Genomic DNA, 27757 nt, shown 5'->3' on the forward strand with positions numbered 1-27757 from the left:
TGAAGGGATAACGCGAAAGGCTTGAAATTCCAACGATGATAGCGGAACCCTACGGTAATGAAGCCGCGAGGTGGTGGACGAGATAGTTAGGCGAACGATTTGCATTCCGGTTAAGCGATTCGAAGCAACCAACGACGGAAGTGACGCGTTCGATATGGGAGTATACTTAATTATCAGTAAACAACGTTTTCTCGGAGGCTTCTTTTGCAAAGATCCTCTACCCAATTAAGAAAGTCTCACCTACTTACATCGACTTACCAGCTAAAAAGGGAGCGGAATACGTGTGCGTGCGTAGGAACGCGACCTACTCCACCTTATTTGCCACCGCTCTTCAACCTGTAATACCGCCTCGATGTAATTTCTCCCGGTGCGTTCGCTGCGCTGAAAGGAGCCGAGCACAACGGAAGGAGAAAAAAGGCGACCAAGACGAGGGTTGAAGGAAGAACAGGTGATCGGAGCCGATTCTCGCGCGCTAAGTGACGACGCAGCTAAGCAGCGTGCGCGAACAATGATCAACGATTAATTATAGCGGGTATGGGATCGAGATCGAGACCAGAATCACGCGGGTAAAATCGCGCACTCGAGCCACTACGAAGCGCCAATCAAGGAATTATAAGACCGAAAGGGGCGAAAAGCTCGTTTGCCAGTCGCTTTGTTATGGTTGTGATCGTGGGCTGCGTTTTCGAAGCGTGGCTGAAATACTCGTTGCCAATGAGTTCGAAGGGTTGATTCGCGAGCGAGGCGTAGGTCAGGTTCTCTAAGAGCTGACGGAAAAGGGTGGGTAGTACGGCGAAGCGTAGCTGTGAGGGTATTTAAGAAACGAGGAATTTTTTGCTAGACAATCTTTCAGTTTGGATAATTGGCGTGGATTCAGTGTAGACGATTACATCTGAGGAATCAAAGTAAACTTCATAATTATGACACTAAACGACATACTAAATATTATTGCGATATTTTGATTTGAGAAATTCTAGTTGGCAGGAAAATCTAGGATCATCTCTTTCATATTTTATAAGTAGTTTCTAAGTGGGTATTCAGTCTAAAGGCAGCGCGATCGCGATTTCCGCGCAGCTTGATACCGCTCGAACCGTCGACCAACGGGACGTCTCTCTCTTTGGAAAGAAACGCAATCTCGAAAATAATTAATCCTTTGGAACGGAGCCAGCGAAGCGACTCGGTTTTCTGAAACGCGGCGCGGAAAGAAAATCGTTGACCGGAAATAGACGCGCCTTGATTTCGTTAAGTTACATTCGGTTGAAGGGATAACGCGAAAGGCTTGAAATTCCAACGATGATAGCGGAACCCTACGGTAATGAAGCCGCGAGGTGGTGGACGAGATAGTTAGGCGAACGATTTGCATTCCGGTTAAGCGATTCGAAGCAACCAACGACGGAAGTGACGCGTTCGCCGTATCCCGTAGATTGCTCGTCGCTCTATAATGAATTTAATGAGAAAACGTCCGTGTAGCCGTCTTTTGAAACACGTGCAAGGGACGCGACGCACCGCGTCGACCTCCTCCGGCTTCGTCCCGCCAACCGACGGCACGCGTAATTGCTAATTAAATTATTCGCGACCCGGTAGCCGAATCTCAAGTTATTCTAAGACTTCATGATGCGGTTTCACTTTGATAAGATTTCTGCTCTCTAAACAAAATTACTCAATTTCAATCTGCAGAGAAATTACATTTCGCTGCGAAACTCAATAGGCTAGTATAAACATCCGAACCCTGCACCCTGTAACTAGACCTTACACGGTCCACTTAAAAACCCATCACAAACAAAAGACCGTGGAACAGGTTCGATTAAATCCCTATCAGCTGACCCTCCCAGTACCGAATTCAGGCCCAGGAATTGGGAAAGGTAACAAAAAAGCCGAGCGGGACCGGGCAGCGCTGAGAATACCCGAAGCGGATTCTCTGAGCTAAGCGGAGCATTCCAAAGTCAGCAGGTACTAATGAAGTCGTGAGAGGTTGTGCCAGAGATTGGAACGGTTGAACGTCCGCTCCTCTCGCCTCCGAGGAGGGAGCGCAGGCCCCTGCGGATGATTTAGATTCCAGCTAAACGATCTGTCTAACCGAGGAGAGGCCCCCGTCAGCCTCGAGTTCGTCGCTGCTCACTCGCTATAATGGATTTAATGAGAAGGTAGCCAGCACCTCTGTCGCCCTCCTCAAGGTTTCCTCTTCTGATGCGAGGAAGCCGCGTGTCCTTTGCACGTGCGCGCGCGATGGCCCTCCACGGGAGAAACAATACCAGCGGGCTGCTCGAGTGGATAATGACGGTGAAAATTGTCAGTTTGTCCTGGCAAAGAGGTAATCACCGTTCTCATACGTCGTTATCGGTTCGAGGAACGGTCGCTACTGGTACGGCCCTCTCTTCGTTCGCGCAAAGTTGTCTAACTGCTTGTTACTTTCTTTTATGCCTTGGTGCCGGCTTTACAAATGATGGGACTCTCGAACGTCGGACACCGAACTTTCGACACCGTGCTGCGCGAAGGCATATGATTTGTGGCTGTGATTGCTTGACGGCTGATGGAACCGTTTCCTTGATTGCTGGCTTGTTTATTGGATACACGCTTGTCGTCATCAATATTCTTTTTACTTTCAATTCGTGCGCAATTCGAAAAAACTCAACTCCTTTAACTTATGTTATACTCGCAGAATGTCTTTTTTCTTGGAACACTGGAGGTCCCTTTTATCGGGCAGAAAATCACGCGGCAAAGTTGGTTCACGGTTTGAGGCGTTTTTCACGGATCGAAGGGTGTCGCAGAGGTGCGAACCCGAACGAGTGAATGGCGATCGGCAGCTGTCGAACTTCGGACAATGAACCGCCGCGTCGGTGTCGCTGGAAAAGCTCCTTCCACGTTTTCCATCGCGCCTCGGCTCCGTCACCGTGTCAGATTTCGATAAAAGAAGAGCTGCCCCTTCGACCGAGCTCGTTTCTTTGTTTCCGAGGATTTCCGAGGGCCCGGTCCCGCTTTTCAAACGCGGATATTCCTTGGATTTCGTCACCGAATAAGCCAAGCATTGTTCGGGTACCGTGAATCCCGTGAATCGAAGAACAGACGCGTCTTCCGGGTCCATTGGATTCATTGAACCGATTTCCCACTTTAAATTTGAATGCAAAATTTTCGCGATTCTCGTCGATAGAAGAACAATAGCGAGAAAGTTTATCGAACGATAATGAGACGGTCTGTCCATTTAGTTAAAGTTAATAGTTTTGTTTGTGGGGCATTGTCTCAGTCCCGAATGTTCAATTTAATTGGTTGGAAAGAAATGGCGAGAAAACTTTTTAAATTCATGTTAAGAAAAGAGTCAGTTGACTGTAAGCTTATAGAACTTCAAGAATATCTAGCGAATCAGTAGGTAATAGAAAAGTACTGATTATAAAAATATTGAGAGTAAAAAAGAAAGAGAAGCTTAATAGAAGATAAAGGAAAAGCGACTGAGAACAAAAAAGGATTAAAGAAATTGAGCTCTATTCGTCGAACAGAGGTGGAAGACTAAGGGACCGAACGGTGAACCACATTGTTAAGCGATCGAGATTGCTTTCGAAGGATAATACTTAACATTTATTTTTGTTTTCTCACTTACAGTACAATATTTATAGATTACTTTAGCCGCATTAAAGTCGTAATACTCGAATAATCGGTACAGTTTTTAAAGAGATTTATCGTAACGATACAAATACAAAGGTTACACGTCCTTATAACGCAGCGTACATTTCACGGACGTTTCACGAAAGTTGTTCTCAGTTCTATCTTTCTATTATCATTTAAATTTATGTGTACTTTCCTCCTCTCGTGAAACGTCTATAAAAATTTCTCTCTTTCACTCTAACTCCTTCTCTCGTGAAATCGTTCAACCGAACAACACGTACATACAAACAGCGAAACAACGAAAAGAACCCGAACAAGTACTAAGTACTATCGGGCTCGGAATGAAACAAACGAAGAAACATAACCATGGGAAGGAAAAATGACACTTCACCGGTTACTTTATCCCCTTGGCCTCGCTCAACGTATTAAGTGAAAAAAGAATTGAATAAATACCAAAAGGAGAACGCCGTTCATCCCAATTTAAATAATAAAACAACAAACGAGAGGTGAAGTATTCCCCCTTCACCGATTTTACCGAATATTAATCGTGAGTTCAAGTGCACGCACGCGATTCAATGATTTTCCAAAGAACCAATTCATTTATGTTGATAAATCGATCTTCTGGAACAATTTATTTTAATTCAAAGTTTAATCATAACAATACAATATGTTTAGTAATACTTAATAAAAAAAAAGTGCTTACAGAATTTTATTTGTACCAGCAATATTCGACCAGCAAATTGAATAGCACTATTTTTCATTGACTCTTAGCGAATCGATTCAACAATCAATTTCGAAACGATTTCAACAATAAATATAGATCGATACGTAAAATTAATTTCTTTAGTGAGTGAAATTAATATTTTAATGAGAAAAATCGTTCGTGTGCACTTAACTCGAAAACAGGAAGAAATCGAGAAAGCTAAGGAGAAGAGTGTGTCGTATCCTTCCAACGAACCGGAAAAATCTATGTACAGGACGATTACGAATCGAACGACCGCACGAAAAACAAGTTCTCCTTTTATATCTTTTCTTTCATTTCAATCCTTCCATCGGTTCCATTGCGCGTACTTCTCTTCTTTCGACCCATTATTTTTGTACCCCGATTCAACCAAAAATAATATGTTGAATGTATTGGTAGTTATCTAACATTATTTATTAGTCATTAAAAGTGAGGAGTGTGTCAACTTACTGTTCGAAGACTCGAAGCAGAATGTGAGCGAAGGGAAAGGGGTATTTGAAATCTGTGTCGGTGGTTGTTGGAAGTGGTGCGCTTCTTACGGAAGAATCATTCGAAGACAGCCTTCGAATGAAAAGGAAAATGAGAAACAGGAATTGTGGGCCGAAGGAAAACCGTATTTTCGAGCGTCGTGAGCGATAATAATTCTTGCTACACTATTTACACAGGGACTATGTACAATCTTTCTTTATATAATTCCATCCGACTTAGATGGAGATCCTCTATGATCTGTGATAAGTGATCATCACGCCTGTGGATGGTTAAAACCATTTCGTTGTTACTTTCCAACGATCTGTCATCGTTGGTCATTCTTTTTCACCTCGATTCGCGGGTGATATTCCTTTGGACAAATTTTACTTTCGAGGCTGCTCCGATTTCGCGGGACTTCAGAGGTTCTTGGCCTTCTAACGATGTGCTCGGCTTTAGCTCTAATCTTATAAGTTTCCGTATCGATCTCGTTAAAGAGTTAACTCAGTTAACAAATCATGCTATTTCTTGCTTATAACGAGAAAAGAAATCATTAAATTATATCCACTACGTGAATTTACGACCAACCTGAACGAGTCAAAAACGCTGGAACACAGCGTATAACTGAGGAGTAATAGCAAAGATAGAAATATCGATGACAGAAATTTTGAGAGGAGAAGAAGGATAGAAGAAGTGAATGCGAGAGATATACCAATTTAGAATGGATGCAACAGAAAAGGAGAAAACCGATACGTAAACCAGGGACAACTATGAATATCAAATATTGTAAAATTATATAATTGTATTTTATCACCAAATGTAATACTCCTTTCGAGGCTGAAGGGCATTACATAATGAATCATCACTAATGGTACTATTATTAATTAACAATCAACCTCCAAGAACGAAACTGTCCTCCGAAATCTCGTTCACAACTCAGACGCCGCGAAATTTACCAATAAACCGTAACTCGGTAGTGTTCTTACCGAGTTCAGGGCTGCTCTTCGAATATGGATCAGAGCTATGTTCTATCGGGTCAGAAGATGACAGTGAGCGGTCGTCGGAACGATTCATTACCGGGCGTCGGTGTCGTTTGGTACCCACTATACTGACTCATTTGCGGGCCGAGCAGGCCACTGGTTTGCACCGGGCCCGGGTAATAGGTCGGCAAACTCGCGCCGGGGCTTGCCGCCGACGACGTGGACGTAGAACTCGCGCTCGACGATCCCTGCTCGGTTCTCTCGTGCTGTTTGCTCATGTCTGGCGAATCCGCGGCCGGCGACCTCGTCGGACCACTGCCACCCACCACGCTACCGGGGCTCGACTCGTCGTAAAGCTTATTGTGCTCGTAACTGGGCCGATTATAATCGCTGATCGCCGGCTTCTGGTCCATATAAAGCTTCGACTGCTCGAAATAAGCCTTCGCCGAGTCTAGGTAGCTTCGGTCCAGGTACGACTTCGGGCTCGAGTCCAGGTACTTCGGGTCCGAGTACATGCTCATCGCCAGTGTGCTCGGCGGCATGTACGCGGCGCGATATTTATCAGCCTCCATCGAGTACTTCATCGCGTCCATCGAGCTGACCACCTGCAACAGGGAACAGAAAACGGACCAATTTATGAACCGCGTCTTTATCGAAAGAACTTTAACGGAACCATTGAACGCGAAAAATAGGAAAGGGTTCTTCTAGGATTAGATTCGGTCCGAGGCATCGATCGCGAAATCGTAGCTGGGACGAGATTTGTTCTACGCGGGGGACAAAGCTGCCAAAGGCGACGGCTATAAATTTCGGAACCTGAAGATCGGCGCGCGAGGACGGTTCGCCGCGTGAAACTGGCACGGATCCTCAAAAAGGAAGAGAGCAAAGGCGGAGGACACGGAGGTGCGCGCGATTATTCCCGATTCTATAATTCGTGGACGAGGACCGGCGCGGGATCCTTTGTCGGATCGTTAAGCGGCTTTGTCCGGATGATTTACGTCCAGTCTTAGCTGCCTCGCTCTCGTCGTCTCTCCAATTGATTACCCGCTCGGTTCCTCCTCTCGAAATCCTCCTCGCGAATCGGACCTCCGTCGGCCGAAGTCTTTGCCGACCAGATGGATTCGGAAATTAAGCGTATCTCAACTTTTTATAACATTTGTAAATTATAATTATCAATTGTCGTTTACTTCAAGTGTCCAGATTTTATTATGCATTGACTAACTCGGAAATATAGAATGACTAACAGTATCCTTGTTAGAATTTTGAAATTCGCGTAGCGTCTTCATCTCCTTTAGTTCTGGCAAGAACTTAATTATCGTGCAGCAGCATAGGAGGCACTCGTTCAATTATACAATAACATCGTTTTTCTTTGTTTCCAGCCACAAAAGCGGCTATTCTTCATGAGTCGCGCCGACAGGAATAGAAAACGACCAAAGGAAGAGTAAGTACGCACTTAGCAGAGCGAAGATAGAAGAAGAGCGAGTAGAATGCCTTTTGCTAGGAGAGCACTTTATTTTCCAAATGCCTCCCGAATACATAGTGGTCGACTAAAGCGAGAATGTCAATCGATCCTTTAATATTTCACCCGCACCGCGACCTTATAAATCGACTCACGGAGCAATGCGCCGAGCTTCGAACGAAATTATGTGAATTTATGTGCATTCTATGAGGTCCCTCCGCTTGAGATAGTTAGAAGAAACTTTTAGAAAAGCAATCTGTCCCGAACCGATGCCGAAGTTGGCCAAGTTAATTTTTTATTACCGCGATATTTTGTAACCCGATAAAGAACTTTCTACTTGTTGAAAGGAAACTGAAGCAGCGTATAATTCAACGTGTCGAAACTCCTCTTCGTGTATACGTTCGTTGTACAATCAAACTATTCTTACCGAATCCCCAATTTAGGCCGACGAACTCCCTTGACTAATCGTCTTTCGCGCAATTTAACGAGCCCCTCCAAGCGCACCCTTGATTCCCATCAAGCCCCCGCATTATCCACGAATCATCGTCACCCTCCACTCTTCCCGAGGAATCTCCACCAGAGATTCGAACGAGTCCCGCTGAAAAATGTTCATCGGACGTCGTGATCGTTCTTTGCAAAAAGCACACGGCAATGACGCGGGGGGACACGGTGACGGCGATGACGATGCTGGTTTCGCTCGCGAGGACGATAACGCACGACACGGCGCGGTACGCCGCGCGTTGGAATTCTTCGCTCGTGCTCTCTCGCCAATAATAGTCGTGCGGCTGTATCGCGTCGCGTCGCGCGTCGTTCCAGACGCGTCGGCCATTCAGCCGTTGAATGCAGAAATAACTAGCTATCTGTTTGTCTCCCGTACCCAGCTGCGGAAATTCATACACAGACCACGGTCTCCGGTTTCTGTTTGCGAAGCCACCCGGGGGCCCCTTTTGTTGCGACAACGAATGAAACGTACCTACGCTTTCCGTCCTCCGCCTCATCCTCTTCTCCTCCTCTCCTTCCATCCTTTCTCTCTCTTCCATCGACGATCTATCTTTTTTACAAAGTTTCCAAAGTATTCGATGGTCGAGACCTTCCTGTGAGTTATCTCGATTGAGAGATAGTTGAGATTTTTCTTTGGATAAAGCAATCTGTCCAAGTTGTTTGTCGATCGAATTTCCCCATTGCCCATTACTAATATTCGAATTACGATACGTTGGTTCAGAGTAAACGACGAGATTTGGCCTGTTCGTCGCGTGAATGTAGCGATAAATCTTGAAATTCTCCGAGGTCGACGATCGGAGTCTCTCGACGTCAAATTCCATTGAATAGGGTACGCGAAAGAAATAACCGTGTGGGTGGTGGCTCTTTTCCGCCAGCGGCATCACGATAACGGGTTCCCTCTTGCCTCAGTTCCCCGCGATCGCGGTCTGTCTTACGCATTTTTCGTCCCTGACAAATCGCGACCGCCGATGCCATCGGTCTCCCTACCCTATCTCCTTTCCCTCTAATTGAAAGATATATTGCTCGCTATTGTCCGCTATCATTTCCCTCGTATCATCGTCTTACTTTCCAATTTTTAAGAAAGGATACAAAGGACCAGTAATAGATCAAATACTTTATCTAATCTCTTAATATCGAGTCTGACGTTAAACAGAAACTCTAACTCAGCGATTAAAAAAACTGCAAAATGGATCTCCATCGACTGGCATTCTTCTGTGTCGAACGTCGCCGAGAATAGAAATAACAACCAGCTTTTCCTATTTTCCCGCGAATAACGGTACTTCGATTGCACGTCGAACAATTCGATTGTGCGAACAGACGCGGCTGTTTACAGCGACAATAAGAGGAAGGTGCATCGTGCGTCGAATCCGGCCAAAACGGAACCGAACGTACGTACCAAACGCGTAATTTCCAGGCAGCCACACTCTATTATCTCATTGTTCATAAAGAACGTACGATTACATCGTGTTTCGAGATCGCTTACGAAGATTCGCGGCGGACATTGTAGACGGATAAGGAAGATAACGGAACGGGATATAGAACGAACGGGTTTTAAGTGGTAGAAAACGCGTGTTTGTTTACGATCTGCATCGACTTACCTGAGCAGGTGCCGCGAGACCCGCGGACATGGCAGCCGCAGACTGTTGTGCAGCCGCAGCCGCAGCCGCTGCCATGCTTGCCGCCGATAGGGACCCGTACGCCGCCGCGGGACCATAATACGAGCCCATTCCGGCCTGTCCCATACTACCGGCCATTCCTGTAACAAGCAAAACACAACGCATGAAGAATCTTATCATTTAAACTGAAGGATGTATAGGCTATATACTTAAACAATGCTAGCATGATGAATTTGTTATTATACATAGATTCCTATTACTAATAAAAAACTATAAGAACAAAAACTACTGCAAAATTTTAAATCAATTCATGGGTTTTTTCTTTTAATTATATAGACTTAAAATTTGCATGTACTCTTNTTGTTGAGGACATCAGGGCTTATAATTTCTGTATAAAAAGCTTTCCGTCAGCGTCAATAATTAATTGGATATTTCCTTCTATACTTTTTAGCACGTAGCTATTTATTATTAGCATTATCCTTCCGACGTCTGATTTCTTTTTAATTATATGAAATGCGTTTTTCTAAAGTACATAAGCCTTTGGGATTGACTGTATAGCCAATACATCCTTAAGGGAATAAACAATTGCAAACTTTGTTCGATTAAAAGTAGAACGTCACTTGATTTCATACGAATTCTTTATCCTACAAATCATTGTGAATGTGTGAAACAAACATCTCTGTGTTTTATTTTCCTTAATTGTGTTTATTGTGTGTCCACGTAAATGAGAGATAAAATAGAAATATTGATTTCGTGTTCAGAACTTCTGTTATACCATTCGATTAAATCAAAGGACTCCAGGCATCGAAATCCCCAAGACAAAATCTCTAATCGAGAGATCGGGGTTCCGCTCTTTACAAGCCCGGTCGATCGACAATGCGGCGATGATTAACCGAACGAACGGGCGTCGCTTTTCGTCAGGATTAATATCGAGGGCCGATATTCCCGCGCTTGTTACAAACGCCGTCCGGGCTTATCGATCATCGTCGCCGAACCGACGGAAACGGCGCGCCGACTGGAAAGAATGGCCGTGGCAACGAAGCCTCATTGTGGACGCGTCGCGACGAACAGGACCGAGGAGAACGTCGTCGCTCGAAAGAAGCAACGGGATGATTGGCGTCGAGATTTATGATGACCGGCAACGAAGAATTCACGCGAGGGTCGGTTATTAATCGCGATTTTGTAACCTCTGTCGTGGCTTTCACGGATAAGGATTCGATCGGAGAATACGGAACGCGATTGTTGAAAAATACTTGTCGTTTTCTTAAAACGTAAAAATGCTGGTTACAATGTTATCGATAATTGAGGATTCAGTTGGATGGGAATGGTGCCTTTCGTGGATTTGCAGAAGACAGGTTCCTCGTCACGTCGTTCGCTGAGTGGTTGCTCATTGATCAACGTGGGAGACCGATCGATGTATGAAATGATTTTCCATGAACGCTTTTTCCATTACTCGCACGATTCCTCTATTCGTTCATTTTTCACATACTTCGTGTCAAGTTATTCGTTGGCTTCGTTTTCGAAACGTTTTATTTTCTTCTGGTTAAAAAGATTTTATGAGAATTTAACTGCACGTTATACTTGTTAAAGCTACCGATCGTACTCTCCTTCTGCTACTATTTGTTCTCCTTATTTTTAATCTCAGCCAACTGCTGGCGAACGAGCTCCCCGCACGGTGGCACGCGCATAAGACAAGTGCGTGGGTGGCTGGGATAAATTACAGGCTTAGGCTGTTAGGAATTTGTGACCAGGAGTTTCCGGTCGCGCAAACAGTGAGCCGCGATTTAGGATCGTCTTTTTCTGGCTGACCGAATAACCAAATTCGATTATGCAAAAATTCCTTTATGCGTCTAGTAAAGTATTGAGAGATACGAACTACTGGTTTATACAATCTTATTCCAGGCTATAAAATAATTTCTGTGCAAAAACCACGTCCCAGTTGGAATTTTTGATTACGCGATTTCCTGCTATTTACACAATCCCTTATTTTATTAGTCAAACGTTTCAAATTGAAATAAGTTGTATGTCGATAAAATTAGTATCGTTTTCGCGAATCTGGCGGGGGAATAAAACGAAGCACAAACATAAATTTAGTCGAATCTGTTGACCGATCGCCTTCGGGGGCTAAACTCTTTCGCCGGGCGTGCGGATTGGAGGAAGGATTTATAATCGTTTGCTCGCAGGGTCACGCGCTTCCGTCGAACCGCCCGGGGCGTAATCATACGCGTAAGGGACTACATAAGACAATTCGATAAATAATGAGCCAGCGACATGTTTATGCTCTCGCGTGCATAAAGCCAATGAATCGTTCTCGGAGCGTGGCCCAAAGGGAATTACGCGATGATTTATTCCTCGCCCTTTGAGCCTAAAGTCCCTGACGATACCAGCAACTCTTTACCCTTTTCAGAAATACAAGCAATCTTACAGAAATTGCTCTTACAATTATTTTCTATACACTAGGAAATAATTGTGTAATTTTTATTTGAACCGATCAAGTTTTTATATAAGAATCGTTCGTATCTATCTGATTGAATTTCAGAACCACCATTGTTATTCACGAATATAATTTCGTGTCCCGACTTTATTTTTACCTTGATCTAGTCTGGCGCGACGGAGAAATTGAAAATTACGTAATCCGTTAGGAGAGTGGGAAAACAATGGGGACAATGGGTAGAGAGAGGCTGGAACGTCAAACAAATCTGTGCAGACCGAAGAACCGAACGGAGGGGCGAATCCGTTTGTGTATGCGGCTACGATTCATCGAACATCTGTTCCCCAAAACGATTTCGCGGGGATGCTTTTGGATGAGACAGGAAATAAGCCGCGGCAATGCCGATCGATAGATCTTGTAATCGAACGTGACTGCGTTGTCATTGACTCGTATCACTTAAAACGCGACCGAGCTTGAACGAGCGAGATCGCAATGTGCGTGAAACAAATATTATTTTATATTTTATGAATCAAAGAATGATTATGAATGATGTGATTCGTATAATGAATTCTCGTTAAGAGGACTGGCCAGACAGAACTGTTTGTTTAAGCGCATCTCCGTTTGGTATAGTATAATAATTATCAACGTTGGCCGGCACGACGAGGGGGAGAAGACAGCGAGAGGTGATTCTTTGAGGTTTGGTTAAAAGCGGACAAACGCGTGAACCATTAGCGGTAGACGGCGGAGAAAATGGCGAGGAGGAAACGAAGGGTCGGGCGGACTCGGGCGCTCGAAGAAATCGCCATTATAAGACTTCCGAGCACGGAATCCCGGGGGCCATCGTCGGCGACAATGCCCTGGCTGAAAACGCGAGCCGAAAAGATAAGAATATCAAAGCCCTACCAGACGTGGCTGTTCGTCGCCCATTGTACTCGACCGCGACACACCTTCCAATTCGGATCGATTCCGTTCTCCACGACTATTCAAATTATATCGTCTTTTTCGTTATCGCGGCCCGTGTCATTTGCAATTGATAATTGCGAGGAATCGTACAAGTTTCCTTTGAGAAATCATTTTTTATGACTTTCAATGAGTACGTTCTTCTCGGTGGTTAAACGTTCTTTATCGTCGAACGTTAACTTACCAGCTCGCAGTGCATCCATTGGCACGCTGGGGTATGGAATGCTGTATGGGTAACCTTCCTTACGCAAGGTTTTAGGCTTTCTTCTAGGTCTGTATTTGTAATCCGGGTATTCCTTCATGTGTTGTGCCCGCAATCTCTTTGCCTGGTCGATGAACGGTCGTTTCTCGTCTTCCGTAAGGAGTTTCCATTCGGCACCTGGAAGCAACGCGTAATTCCAAAAATTAAGCTTTACAAATCATTTGAAAATTCGTACACTTATAAACTAATCGGAAGGAATACAACACAGATAAATGAGTAACATATGGGATATTGAAAAAAAATCTGAATGAGAGGCGAATAATAAAATAAATGAGCGCGTGCATGTAACTTAGCGAACATAATTTGTTAGCAAACGAATCGTGTCGAATCGATGTTCGACACGACAATGGGCCGGTAAAAGAAGTATATCGTAGCCGTCGCGGATAAAATTGTAAAGGAAAAAAAGGGTACGTCGACCGTCTCGCGGTTCGTTCGTGTTTGCGGTTCGCATAAAGCGGTTTGTAAACGAGCGGATAGGCACTTGGATAACGCGGTCGATCAATGAGTATAAAAGGCATTCGGACGGCCGCGGCCGCACCACGGCACGACGTGTTTACTCGGTGAAAACGGCTGCGTTCGTAGCAGTCCGTGTTGTGCGTGTCACCGGCCGCGGACGGCAGAACCAGCCGTTCTGCCTGAATAATCGACGAACCGTACTCGCGCCTCATTTTAAATCCGTTTCGTTCGCGATTATCCGCGCGGAAAATTATTTTCTCACCATTATTTCTCGATAAATTCATTTTGCTTTATCGATTTCATCGCGCCTAAACAAAAATCCTCGTAATGCAGCGCGTAATTGCATAGTTAGTAGCAAACCCGGTGAATGAAAGAAAAATAAAGATCCATGTATTCTTACAGTTACTCGCGAATAAGTAACGAGCATAGAACCTGCAACCCTTCTTATCGCGTTTCCGCGAGCACTGGTCACGCAATGGCGGTAGCGATAGAGGATCTACATAAAAGTTTAGAAGAAACTCTCGGCTAGTGTCGTGTTATATACTGTTTCGTGTGAAGTGCTCCCAGATTCATTGGAGCTTGAATTTAGTGTATGAGCGACGCATTAATCACGTTCCTGTTTCTAGTCGATAGACGCACTAAATATTTTCTTAATTGGATCTCGACGCGAAATGTCATTGCGATAAATTATTCTAGAACGAGATTCAATACAAATCTGAGAAAACTGGTCTGTTTCGATCTATCGATTTAAAATCAATTCTCGTGTCGAATATTCATCCATTTTATTGCACGCATTATCGTAAAAAACAAAGTTGCAGACTTCATGCGGCGTGTAATCACGAGTTACAAGTTACGAATACCCGATTTCCGGTTTTCAGAGCCAGTCGACAACGTGAGAAGGCACAGTCTGGAAACAACCGTTCTCGCAGTGAAACGCGCTTCACCCTGTGCCAGCGGAGCAACTACTCTGTCGTTTAGCGCTTTCGGTTGTTCCTTCGGTAGCAGGGACGATTGTTTCGCCGAGAATTAATTACCACTTGTTGTCGAGGCGCAGTGGCTGCGGTTGTACGTGGAAACAAAGCGCGAAGCCCCCGGAAACGGAGCTGCCCGGGCACAAACGAGAAAACGACGAGACGCGCGAAGTCCGCCGCGTTCCGGGAAACGGAAAACCGTCGAGACGCGGAAACCCTTCCGCTTCGATACGAAACGATGCGAATGGATCGAAATTTTAATCATTTAAAATCCTTTGGCGCAGAATAATTCGTCGCAGTATACTTGCAGTTCTACATGAAATTTGTGCGACTCGAGAAACAGGAAATCCAACCCTTTTGTTCAAAACTATTCTCATTTTCCGAGCAGAAATCGTGGTGAAAAGACGCGGAATTGTTGAATAACAACGGGAAAAGCAATCGAAATCCGAAAAGAACACCGGAAAAATGTAAGAAACGAGGCCAAGGAGGCTGAGTCCCGACAGCAATATCAAGAACGAGCACGTTCCGTCCGGGCACACAAGCTCAAGGGGGATGAAAGTTCTCGATACAGAGAAAGAGTAGATATACTACTCTGGTGGAAATTCGAGGCGTACCGGCGCAGAGTACATAGACATGAGATAGAGAGAGAGAGAGAGAGGAGGAGAGCGAGGATGGGATTCACGTTGCCCGATGGATCTTTTACTCTCCTCGTTATTGTTGCTGACAGCAGGCAACGACAATGGAAAGAGTTGGTTGCTTGTGCTGCGTGTATAGCGGAGTACGCGGAAGTAGGAGAGAGAGCTAAACAATACGGACACGTGGTGGTTCACAATGAACTTGGAGGAACGGTTGCGAGGAACAGAGAGACAGAGAGGAATTGGAACGGGGAGAATCCGAGATTTTTGTCTTCCGGCACAATGCGCAACGCTGATAACGCATTTCTGCCGAGCGAACTGGTGTCGAGCCATTCTTAATCCTTGTTCCGTGGCCCGTTCTGAATGCGTTCGCGTTCGAGGGAAACGAGAAAAGGAAATATATAGTGTTCCTCTCTGAATAATCGGAATAATGGCTGAATGGGGCACTGTTCGGCACTGTTTCGAGCTTATTGGGATATCGGCTGACGACGAGGGGTGTCGCGATTTCCATTTCAGTGCCAAGTATCAGTTTCAAATACGGAGGAGCTAATTGTTCCTTTAAAGGAGTGATAACACTTATTTATCGACTCGTCCGCAACTATTTCCAATTAATCTAGCAAAGGGGGAGGAAGTGACTAGATCTACTGTCTCATCGGAACTCGAACAAGACTCACGGGACGATCGATCTTCGAGTTCGATTCGACGTTCAATCGCACACGTATCTCGAGGAAAGGGTGGTGGTCTCTTCCTTCGACGCTATTTACATTATAGCCTATTCCAATCGATACACGTTTTCCTGGTTTCAAAGCCAGGTTGCATGGACGAACAAGGGGTGGAGTGGGGTGGTGAACGAGGTTTGCTCGGAAAAGGAGGGTGGGACGTCGTATTTGTTTAGAACAAAGGATTCCCGGCACCGACGGTATTAGTAGGTAGGTATTCTCGGCCATCACTCCTACCCTCCTCTTTCCGTGCTTTCGGAGAGGACGACCACGACTACGAACCTCGTCGTCGTCGTCGTGGGCACGTCGCCCAGCGTAGTCGACGACGACGACGACGACGACGATGAGGGCCGAGAGCTTAAAGTACAATGGCGCCTGCTTTTCAGTCCTTTCGCTGGCGAACAATGCCGTTTATTTAACATCGTTTAAAAGTACAAAGCCTGTTAATTAATGGACGGGGTCGAAGAAGAGGTGAAGCAAGAAGAGGAGAGACTCGGAGGGCGAGGAGAGGACAGCCATGGCGACGGAGAGCCATTGCTAACGCGGCTTTTACCACACCAACGACGACGCCGCTATTGCTCCGACGCGCGGCGTTTACTATTTCTGAAGGCAACTGCTATTAGTCCACCGTTCAACTACCGAGCCACTGCCTCTGTGCTCCTCCGTTCTCTCCCTTTGCCCCCCTTCCTTTTTTCATCCCTTGCTCGTCTTCATTGTCGCGGGCAAAACTAGGCTACTACCGCTGCTACTAACGGCGCACTGTTTTCTCTTCCCCACTGACTACTTCTGTTTTGTCTCCTCTCTTTCCCTCTTTTGTAATTTTTTCCTCCCGCTCCTTTCTTCCGTCAAGTTTTTTGCCGTTTGTTCCTTCGCGTGTCTTCGTTGCAGAGAGAACAGAGGGAGCAGGCGCGGCGACGCTGTTTGGCCTCTCGCGAACTTCGTTTGTCGAATCGACTTTTCAACGACCGTGGCCGCGGTTTTTTAAGTTAATTAATTACCCCGCTGAATGGCTGCTTCGTTCCTTTTGTTACTTCCTTCGGCCTCGTTACAATATTTTCTGTAATTTTTCTGTCGCCGAGCTGCGATTGTCTCGTCATCGCCCTTTATCCCGAACAATGTTCAGGAGTTCCCGTTGTAAACGAAAAATGCAAAACGCGAGGTTCGCGAAATGTTTCAGCCAGGAACGTTGCACAACCAACGCATTGTCGGACCATTTACGAAGATTCTGTTTCATATAATGTTTCATAACGTTGTTTGTTTGACTTTAAATTCGTGTCTCAAACGAGCGCGGCATGAAAGGTGCCTCGCATTCTTACTGCGACTCCGCGAACGTAACTAACTGGAGGAACTTTCGCGAAAAGGAATGCAAATTTCCACGAGAGGCGATCGCAAAGGGATCTCGGTTTCAAAAGTAATTTTTAAGAAAATACCGTTTCGTGGAAAGAGATCTCGTTTGAAAGACTAATTTTCTTAGTAACGTCCCCGAGACGGAATTTTATTCAAGGAACATAATTTAGTACATAACGAGAAAACGTTTTTCAGAGAAGAAAATTCCGTTCCAGTGATTCAGAGTACACACTCTCTTTTTCGGATTTAAACCGCGGATCTTAACGCGAGAGACAGTAGCGTTTGCTTTTCTCCAAAAGGATGTTTTTTAATAGTAGTTTACTGATAATTTTTGGCAAATCGCATTCCTGGGACTATTCACTGCGTATCTTTATTTAGGAGGCTAGACGATCATGAAACGAAACGTAGAAATTGATAAAGACTTAAGTATCGCATTTCCCATTTAGATGTTACAATGTCTTTGTTTTCAATTATAGTAGCACACACGTATTGTAACCGAGGCATATAATAGCATTGTTGCACGTGTAAAGACACGAGTACGATGTCCGTAACAGCTAAATTGAAACGAATCAATTAACGGCAGACTGCGATGCAATCGAGGAACACGGAGCGATCAAACAAACGTTTAAAAAGAAACGCATCGCTCGGTTGGTTTATTTTTCCCAAGACAATGTAATTTATGTTTTCGCAGTCGATCCACGTCAGAAATGTTGCACCATGTAAATTAACAGTAGCAAAACGTGATCTCGATGATATGTGGATCCACGTCACGTGGCTAAGAGAGAAACAATGGACTGTTTATCGACCTTAACGATCTATTGCATTATTCGACGTTGAAGACTGCTGGACGTATTAATGAGCCGTGCACATCCGTGGATTAACAGACCGCGTTATTATCCGTGTAACGACTCGCCGTCTTTCTCGTCTCTACAAAGAAACTAATTCCGAACGAATTGCCCCATCTTCTATTGGTAGAAACGCGTTAGTCTCATCATTAGACGTCTATATTTTACGATGCAGTTACTTTCTTATTTGAGAATAACGAACGAACGTGTATTTAATCTACATTCCATACGATCTGCGTTAAAAAATAAATTTATCTATTTATCGATGTGTAAATAATTTCATTCGTTATGGAAATTCGTGAGAAAGATTCGTAGGTATGATCAAAAGGGGGACACTGTCTTCCAAGAGGGATGAGATACCTTAATCTCGAGGAAAGTGGACGTAATCGTGTCTAGGACACGGAGCGGCGAGAAGGGGTGGGAGAGGGAGATAGAAAGCTCTCTAGCAAGATTCGCGAAGAAAACAATTCGCGGAGGACCCCGACACTGCGATCCTATAGAATCGCGAGAACAATACCGCCCTTGCGACAAAGGAGAGAGCACAAAACGCCTGCACACAGGTACACGCGCCGCTACACTCTCTCTCTCTCTCTCTCTCTCTCTCTCTCTCTCTCTCCGTTCTTTCATCCCTCTATCCAGTCCCTCCGTCTCCGCGTGATTAAAAATGATCGTCCCCGAGCAAGCTCTAAAGCTCTCGAGGCTGAAAGCTTGCCTCCTTCTCCTTCTCCGTTTCCTTCAGCTTGCTTACTGCCTACGGATCCTGACTACCAGAAGAATCTCTTCTCTCGGTCCAGAAAACGAAGGGATGGCATTTTTTTTTAACTTGTAAAGCAATATGACAAATAATTGATATCTGCTCTAAAAGACAGTCTTCAAATCGTTGTTTCTAAATTTTATACCGTCGAATAGTTCGAGAATATTTAGGAAAGTTGTGATAACAGAAGATCTCAATTGGCATCTCACGCGTCACTTCAAAAGGTAGTCGTACTATTCTCTAATTATTCTGTGACAGTGGAAACAAAAAGCCGGGCAGAGAAAAACAAAAACTTCATAAAGGCAAAGTCTCATTTAACCAGATAAGCCAGAAAACGGCGAAGCAATTTGAGCCCGTTAGAGGATTCCTCCGCGGTGACGAAGCGAAGGGATCGCCGAGGGGAAAAGGGTAGAAAACGGTCTCGTTCCACGGTCTCCAAGGGTTAAATAGGATTGTCCTTCGCCTCGACGACGGCGGTGACACGGCGGGAGGACGAATATTCTCTCTCCCTACTGTGTGCTCGTGCTCCTCGGCTCGCTTTAACGTCGATGAGTGCGCAAAACCGACAAGTCGTTTCTTTAACCCACGCGAAAGAACTGGGAGGACGAACGGAAGACAGAGACGGTGAGGGAGAACGGCGGAGCGGAGGAACAGAGAGAAAACAGAGGGCATGCGGCGTACGCGGGAACCGGCGGAGATACTTCATTACGATGAAAGCTTTGCTCCTACCTTCTCAAGTCTCCTCTTCCTCCCTCTTCAACCCCTTCACCCATTCTCTGTTTCTATCTTCAGCGACCGTGCGTTTTCGTTTTCGTGCCTGCGCGTACTACCCACATCTATCTTTCCCCGGTCGTCGAGTTCCTTCGTGTCTTACACCCGCTTATCTACCCCTTTCTCGTCCTCTGCTCGTCCCCGCTGGTTCTTCCCGTTCTCAACGTGCACGCGAAAATGCGTTTCTCGCATTGTGCAAGTGTGTGGAGTTTTAGTTTTCTTTTTTTTACAGGGCAACAATGCGAACCGGAGGTATTTTAGAGACGAGTGCGAGAAACGAAAGGAGGGAAGCGTGGGGGAATTATACGACGATCGATGCTAAAACGAGAAACGATGCGCTGCCGTTGTCGCTCACCTCTGAGTAATTGAGTCTGAACGGAATGGAACGAACGCGTCCCCGTGAATTGCTTCGAGCTATCTCATGGGAGAAATTTGTTAATGCAGCTGAGATTGAAATTCTGACGATCATCCTAATTCTACTAACTCTGCGTCTTCTATTCGTTATACTCTGCTATACGATTATTTTAAATTTTAGTCAATTATATTGTTATCCTCTAAAAATGTATCCTTTGGGTTTAATAACATTGTTACGTTTTATGATTATATTCATACAACGATTTTTAGCAAGGTATTAGATTAAAGAACGATTCTCTTCTCTTCAACACGAGATATCACTTCAATTTCCTGTAAATCACAATATGCCATTTGTACGAACTCCCCCAAGAAACTTCCTACCAGTCCAGCCACACTTTAATCGATTCTCATTCAATTAACAACCGAGCCTAAACTTGTCTCAGTGGAAATACGATGGAAGAAGCGACTCCTTCCCCGTTCAACGAAGGATGGACATCGTCCAGACCGGGAAGGGAATCGAAAAGTTCTCGAGAAGGAACGCGGGGTACGCGAACGTCCAATAATCAGATTAGCTTCTCCCAATGGACCGTTTGTGCACCGAATTGGGAGCTCAATCTCGTTCTTACTGGGTATAGTTTTCGCGGAACGTGTCTCGTCGTACGGTCCGAAGATTAACGTAAGGATTATTCGTATCGCTAATCGTCGTAAAACGTGGCGCTACTATTCTCGTTGTTGCTTGTCGACGACGCTCGGACGTGGGGATAATGCTAATTACCCGTGAAAACGCGACAGCTTATTTGTCGTGTTAATTATGAACGTCGAGTTCAAAGAGGCCTATTTGTAAATGTGAGAATTTAAGTAATGCTACTTACAGGAATTTCAACTACGAGTGGAATCAATGATTCGTATTTTTGTGTACTTTCGATTTGTCTGGGTAGAGTAAGTATTAATAGAAAATTACATAATCTCGACTATATTTAGTGTCGAATTAGTTATATGAACATTGGCAAATATCTGGTTGTGATTCAGACGATGTCAAGATTCTTAATTGACATTATGCAAACGACAACATTTCCATATTGACTCTTGTCACTGCAGAAGAAAGCTAGTCAGCTTTTTTTGCGAATCGATATTTACATTTTGAAACTATTTTCAAAGCGGCACGCATTGAGAGCGGAGAGAGGAGGACGGATACACGTTTGTTCAGGCTTGGCAAACACCATCAAGTTTTAGTTGGTTAACTGTTCAGTTGGATCGAGCGACGGGAGAAAGAGGGAGAGAATAGGCACGTGGAACCGCGCGTGCATTCAACTAGTTAGTTGGACAACTAAAAAGTTTGCACTCCGTCGCGAACCATGGTCAACTAAACGTTCGGTCAACTGCGGTGCAGCTTTCGCATCCGAGCTACCGATCATACCGTCGGATCGTCTGTAAATAAATCGATCCCTTCGCGTTCTTACATCAGCCCGTATTTTCTAATTTACATAGTTCTGAATTTGAGCTTCGACCCGATATGCGTACCGCCGCTCGAGGTTCAATCTCTAAAGTTAAAAATCTGTTTCGAGCGTACGTTTCTTGGTACGTAGCGATTAAAATCCAGTTCGCCACACAATACACCCCCCCGGCGACATTCTCGAAGCAGCTCACAGAGCCGGTGGCAGTGGGTTCGCGAGTTGACATTTTCCCTGGAAACCGCGAGAAGGCTCGCAGAAGGAAAAGGAGAAATCGCAGTGACATTCCACGCGAGAATTCCAGCGAACGAGCCGAGCGAGAGTGCTCTTCCTCCCGTCGAGTACATCGGTTCCTCGGATCTTTTGTCGCGTTTCGGATGCGGAGACGAAGAAGAAGGAGAAGAAAGGGCGGTTGGATGGGCCGGAAAAGGAGTAGAGGCGCGAGGGGCTGGGTGGTCGGTCGCGGGATGAAATTTGCAAATGCTTCGACAAGCGCGGAGGAGGGAGACGGGGGGGGCGCGGGGGGTTGTATGTCAAGCAGAAATGCGAGCGGTGGCTGCCGGGAATACGGCGGTAAAAGAGCGACGAAAAAGTGTCGCTTCGACAAAGGGTGCAAGCCGGAGAAGAGAAAAGGGGGTGGCAGAACGCGAGAGAGGGAACGAGAAAGAGGGCTCGAAAGGGTGGAGGGAGGAAAGAGGTAACGGATGCAGTGGGGGTGGAATCCTGCGACGGAGGGCGGTGGTTCGAGCGTGCGCGCATCATTTTTGCCGAGGACCAGGCACTTCCCTTATTCGTCGTCGCCAGGGGAGCCGAATAGAGAGAGAGAGAGAGAGAGATAGAGCGAAAGAGAGAGGAGAGAACGGGGGTCTCAGAAGCGAGCGAGGCGAGCAAGAAAATGACGGATAAAGAAGCTTCGAGGGGTGGCTGCGGCAACGGGCTTTGTCGATTCCCGGGTATTTAACGGAAATACCAACCGGAATACCCGGAGTCTCCATTCGTTCCTATCTCCTTTTCTTTTTCCCTACCGGCTACACCGACCCCCGCCACTGTTCGCCGTCCTCGCACACTTTCCTCTCTCTTTCTCCATACGTACCACAAATAATTCGAGCATGTGTCGTGATTCGCCGGACCGAGTCGCGGCCGAACGATTTTCAAACAAAACTAATATAGAAAATTTCGCGGATACATGTTCCAACGGAGTCGTAGCGTGTACGATCGTTCTTTTACGATAAAAGGAAACAGATTTTCAGTTTCACTAATTGCTGTCGCGAGTTCGTTTCTGAACGATGAGAATCACGACACAGTTCTTTCGATACGTTCACAATTAAATTCTATCAGAACAAACAAAAAGTACTCACCAAGCCTTTTAGAAATCTCCGAGTTGTGCATTTTCGGATTCTCCTGTGCGATTTTCCTGCGCTGCAGCCGGGACCAAACCATGAACGCATTCATCGGCCTTTTGATGTGTTCCACTTGCGCTTTCTTCGGGGATGGGCCAAGAGGGCTACCCAAACCAACCCCCATGGGGCCGACACCCCCGCCACCGGGTGGTGACGTACCCGACATGCCCTGCATACCGCGCAGGGTCTCCGTGAACGATCCGTCGCACATGTTGCCGCCGGCTCTGTAATTAAACGCGGCCACCAATTAGTAACCCCGGTAGTCGACGTTAATAGGAAGCCCGACACGCCCACGCGAAAACAGCCACGTCTGACCAACCCATTCCCGAAAACGGAATCCGAACCGTGTTCAGGAGAGTCCATTGTTTCCAGCTCCGTCGGAGACGGACCGAGACTATTCGCCGTGATTCATTTACTATCTCGGTTATTTACTCCCTAACCGGATAATTTAAAGTACAACCTTCGGAACAGTCTGGTTTCGTCGCCCTTTAAAATTACATCATAGCGTCGCAAGTTTGTAATCAATTATTTTTAATATACTCGTAAGATGAGATTTTTATGAATGAATTATGAAAGAAAATTATCAAGATTTCTTCAAAGAAAAATTCCTACTCATCATGTAGAATATTCCAAGAATAGGTCAACGGATGGAGGAACTTGAAGCTCATAGTATAATAATCTATGTGCCATTCGGTGTGTATAATTTCAAACGATGAATATATCAATCCACGGTGATGCAATTTGGTACCCTTTTTCTACACCATTAATTTTTTTACTAACCGACATGAATTTCGAATTGTACGAGCTATCAACGAAATTAGTACCCCGGCGAGAGTGGCAAACAATCTTCCAAATGACTCTGGCGTCCGGCGATTTTACTCTTTTTGTCGAGACTAAGGAGCCGCGAATCCTAACACCGCACGACCTGTCAGAACGAGATTAAAATGATTAAGAAACTGCTGAATAACCTTCCAAATTGACAGACTCGTTACATTAATCATCGCTTTCATTCATCGGAACGCAACAAGTTACTTGACCAAACCTGCAAACGTGTCCTTTCGCAACCGGTCGCGAAAGGAAAATCGAAAAAGCCGGCGGGCATACGAAATTTCCTCCGCGTAGCAAATTCTCACGAATTCGTAGCAATCCAGCAATTTACATTCTTACTCTTTCCTAATCGTCGTAACATTTCCAAACTATCAATCTCTTAAACCTGTACGAGAAGTAAAGAAATGTATCTAATTGACTATCGGCCAATTAGTTGCTTGAATAAAACGGTAAACGGTATACACACTCGCGCGCATTACACTTTCGAGATAAATACTTGGTTTTTCTTTTTCTAGCTACGACGGTGCGAGTAACCCTCGCGCGCGTACTCGGGTGCCCGCACACGTTTCACCGGCGTGTCAGTGAGTTTTAATTGTGCCCCAGCGACACGCAGAAGAACCGTGCGAGGGCACTCGTGCCAGCCACTCCTCACGGTCCCGGTAATTGCTTATTCGTTTGCTCTTTGTTCATAAGCAAATTAATCTTATCCTTTTCCCGTATCAAACCCATTAACCAATCTCGCCCGCGTTCCTGCCTCTCTTCCACCGTCTTTTTACCCTAAATGTCACCCTCTGCCTGGTTCGTTTCTCCCTCTTTTCCTTCTCACTCCTCCCGGAAAGCCAGTGCCCCGGCCTCCTTCTCCTCTCGAACTAACACAATTACGCGGATCTCCTTGAGCATTCATTAAGAAAAAAAAACCTGTAGTGGTCGAGGGAGTTAACCCCGGGGGCGGTAGTTACGATTTTGTAGGGTTAGAATCAGCCCTGAGGGGGTCCACGGCCACCCTCGAGTGTCATTCAGGACGGATTAATAGATACGTTGCGTCGGTTAGAGAGACGTTCGATGGGTGGCAGTGTTACGGAGGCGAGGGTGCAACGGAGCAGCGTGGCTGCTCTGGAGAGGCCCCAAGGGTGCTCCGGGGGTGGTTCAACGGAGAGAGAGAAGATGCTGGAAGTAATGGCTGTTGACAAGCTCCGACGGGGGATTAGGAAGTGCTAATTGAATGTTTAGGCCACGGCCGACGATACCCTGCCACGCGGCAATTTATTGCTGTTCGCTCTTTCGCTTCGCCGATCTTTTCGCCCTTGATAGCGAGAGACGAACCGCACGCGTCTCGCTGTCTCGATATCGTAGAGCACTTACGGCACGCGAATCATTAAAATGCGGATCGGTGAAAATCATCAGAGAAAAACAGATTTTGTTTTCTCGTTATTGGTTGAATATATTCATTATTGATAGGATGAAATAGCTTCTTCATGTATTGGACGTGTGAAGTAACATCTGTAGCTGATTATTAGGGTCTTCCGTATCCCGAGATCGGAAACGACGGATGTTTGCATATTGGACTTTGAAAGTAACGATTTTTTGTGTTACTTAGAAGTTGTACATACATGTAGAATTTAATTGTGTCACTATAAATGGTGGTAAATAACCAAGCAAGCAATTATTTATGCTTCAAATGTGGATGTAAGAAATAATTTGTATGACAAAATACATTTCGGTACATGAATGATAGAAGAATCTAAAATTTCCTAATCACAAATGTGGTTAATTTGATAATTATATTTTGTCACTTCAATACTGCCTATTTACCTAAGAGCGAAATGTCGTATACTTTTTTTTGTATTCGAACAATTCGTACGCACTTCTTCCTAACTTAAATTCAACAGAATTGAAATAGAAGCGAATTACAACACACTGTCAGTATTAACTATAAATCACGAGTAGCGCGAGCTGTGTAATTCCTAAGCTCACCTCATGAAGTGGCCGGCGGCTCGTTGGTGCAAGTCCAGCTCAATTTTGGTGCCGTGGTTGAGACTCCCGTCTCACCTGGTACCAGAAGAACGTGTTCGATGAAACGCGATGGAAAACAACAATAACAAAATCAAGAAGTCACTACACTGTCATATCGGAGGATCCACTCGAGTCTCGATATTTATCACTGGCTTTCACACTAATCTCGTTGTTCAACAGTATCAATGGTTCGCGTCCCGACGCGAAACATAGTCCAACCAAGACGGCGTTCACTCGGCAATAAGAAACGTGAATGGTAACGAGTGGCGCGCGTCCCGTGAGAGAAAAAAAGTCGCGTACGAGGCAAGAGGACGAAGGGTAACGCGTTCAATGTGCCTCCGCGGACGATAGTTTTGGGAGTGTGCGACGCAAGTCCCGAAGCCAGCCGCCGATGCAAGGACCCCCTCGCAACACGATTTCCCCTCCATGAAATCTCGCTCGGGAAAGGAATTTTTGCACCAATGGGTGAGCGTTGCGGGCGGAGCCGAGCGGATGAACTCGGTATCGGGGAGAATTCTGATTGGCTGGGGACCCGAGGCCGTCGATAACGAGATCGTCGTGCGTTTCTAGATTTCTCCCCTCCGTGGACCCGTTTTCTCCGACTCGCAGCTTCCACTTCCATCGGCACGTTCGCCACCGAGGAACTCACCCTCCCGCGCTCGCTTCTCTCTTTCTTTACGCGAACTCGCAACTACGCGAAATTTCTTTTCCAGATTGCCCAACAAATTGGTGTCTTCTCCTTTTTGGGAACAATTTTTGGCTAACGATACAACGGCTAAACGTTTACCTTTTCCGTACGTACGGGTAGTTTCATGAATTCCTTGGATTCAGAAATACGAGCCATTACATTTTTTTCAACGTCGTCTCCAACGGCTTTTATAAGACTCTAAACAATATCGAAGTTGTATAAAAACATTATTAAATCCAATTAGAAACTTGAACTGTCTGGAATTTTTTCATTATTGCTCGATGAGTATCTTACAATAAATTTCGGCGAATAACTTCAATCGTGTTAATGGCAACACGTTCAAAAACGTACAATACTAGTAACCCTTAGCGAGTTTGGGGAGAGGGGAGGCCAAACGTTTGCAAGGAGCTGGCGAACGAAAGAGGCCGAAGGAACGTGGGAGACGTAGAACGTAGAAGTCGCAGGTAAAAAAGTAGCTGCCACCACCTGCGAATACCAACCCATACGTAGGGGACGTCGAGTAAGAAAGGTGGTGGTCGCTTGGTATTGCCGAGACGAATTCGAAAGAACGCTGCTGAAGAATGGAAATAAGAAAGGTGACTTACCTTCTCGATACCGCCTCCCACCCCCTTTCACTCCCATCGCTCTCTTCTCTCCGACCTGTGTTTCTCTCGCTTCCACGAGGAGAGAACGACGTTGTGCTCGATTCATGAGGCGGTTCTACAGAATAGCTCGCGGCGTTTTTGCTCTTTTAAACGGAACCGATGGCGGGCGATTCGGTATTCCGCAACCCCGTGCACTGGGATGTCGATGGAACACGAGTTTAATTCAGGGAAACCGGTGGATTCGGTACGGGTTTTATACATTTCATGTACGTCAAACATCGATCAGGACTCGAGGACCTCGACCCCTATTTGGTAACGAGTAATCAAATCACTGGATTGACAGCCAGACATAATCGAGCGAGTTCATCGTTTCCACGTGACGGTGAAAAGGTTTAGCAGCGAAGTGGCGTCGATTACAGAAGAATTTATGGACCTGACGCTTTTCTCTATAGACACTCGATCGCGACCCTCACTCGCGCCCATCGATCGCCTCTTGCTTATTCCCAAGTGGCGAGGCCCGGGACGGGAGCCGAAATCGAAAGGGAGTGATGAACGGACGAGTTTTCGGAACTCCCCCGCCGCTAATTCAATAATTTTATCGGCTCTGATCAGTCTTTGTTGCGGTTGTAATCTCGTGAACGCAGAATCGTTCGGTTCTGAACGGGCGAAAATCTGCACGCGTTTTAAACGCGATGCTTCGCCTGACTCGGCCAATGCGCGTTTCATCGGCTACGGGAACGCGCTCGTTCATATAAAAATATAATTTGCCCGTAATTCTCGCGGAAAATCGCTCGCCGCGACCACCATTAATTCGTCCATCCGCGAATATAATTGCGAGCTTTCATCGTTCATCCTCTTTCGACGAGAAACGACAGTTTTATCATAATTTATGCATTCTTCTTATTTTTATCAT

The 27757-nt window shown here is 45.6% G+C and overlaps 1 protein-coding gene across 1 annotated transcript; it reads right to left on the bottom strand.

The window, feature by feature from the left end:
* Positions 1-3540: 3540 nt before the first annotated feature.
* Positions 3541-25920, bottom strand: LOC108622742 (transcription factor Sox-19b). Its single transcript, XM_018020821.2, has 5 exons — positions 25513-25920; positions 22669-22934; positions 12930-13124; positions 9337-9494; positions 3541-6386 (listed from the first exon to the last, which is right to left on the bottom strand). Exons 1-5 carry the CDS (start codon positions 25515-25517, stop codon positions 5838-5840), a joined length of 1173 nt encoding a protein of 390 aa, XP_017876310.1. The 5' UTR covers positions 25518-25920; the 3' UTR covers positions 3541-5837.
* Between the last annotated feature and the right edge of the window lie 1837 nt (positions 25921-27757).

This window comes from Ceratina calcarata, unplaced genomic scaffold (genome assembly GCF_001652005.2).
Source record: "Ceratina calcarata isolate Rehan_Ccalc_2016 unplaced genomic scaffold, ASM165200v1 scaffold235.2, whole genome shotgun sequence".
Lineage (NCBI taxonomy): Eukaryota > Metazoa > Arthropoda > Insecta > Hymenoptera > Apidae > Ceratina > Ceratina calcarata.

Coding starts and splice junctions, on each gene's coding strand:
- LOC108622742 (XM_018020821.2), bottom strand. Junction 13,125..22,668: donor GGAGATTTCTAAAAGGCTTG/GTGAGTACTTTT, acceptor CGTTGCTTCCAG/GTGCCGAATGGAAACTCCTT. Junction 9,495..12,929: donor AATGGATGCACTGCGAGCTG/GTAAGTTAACGT, acceptor TGCTTGTTACAG/GAATGGCCGGTAGTATGGGA.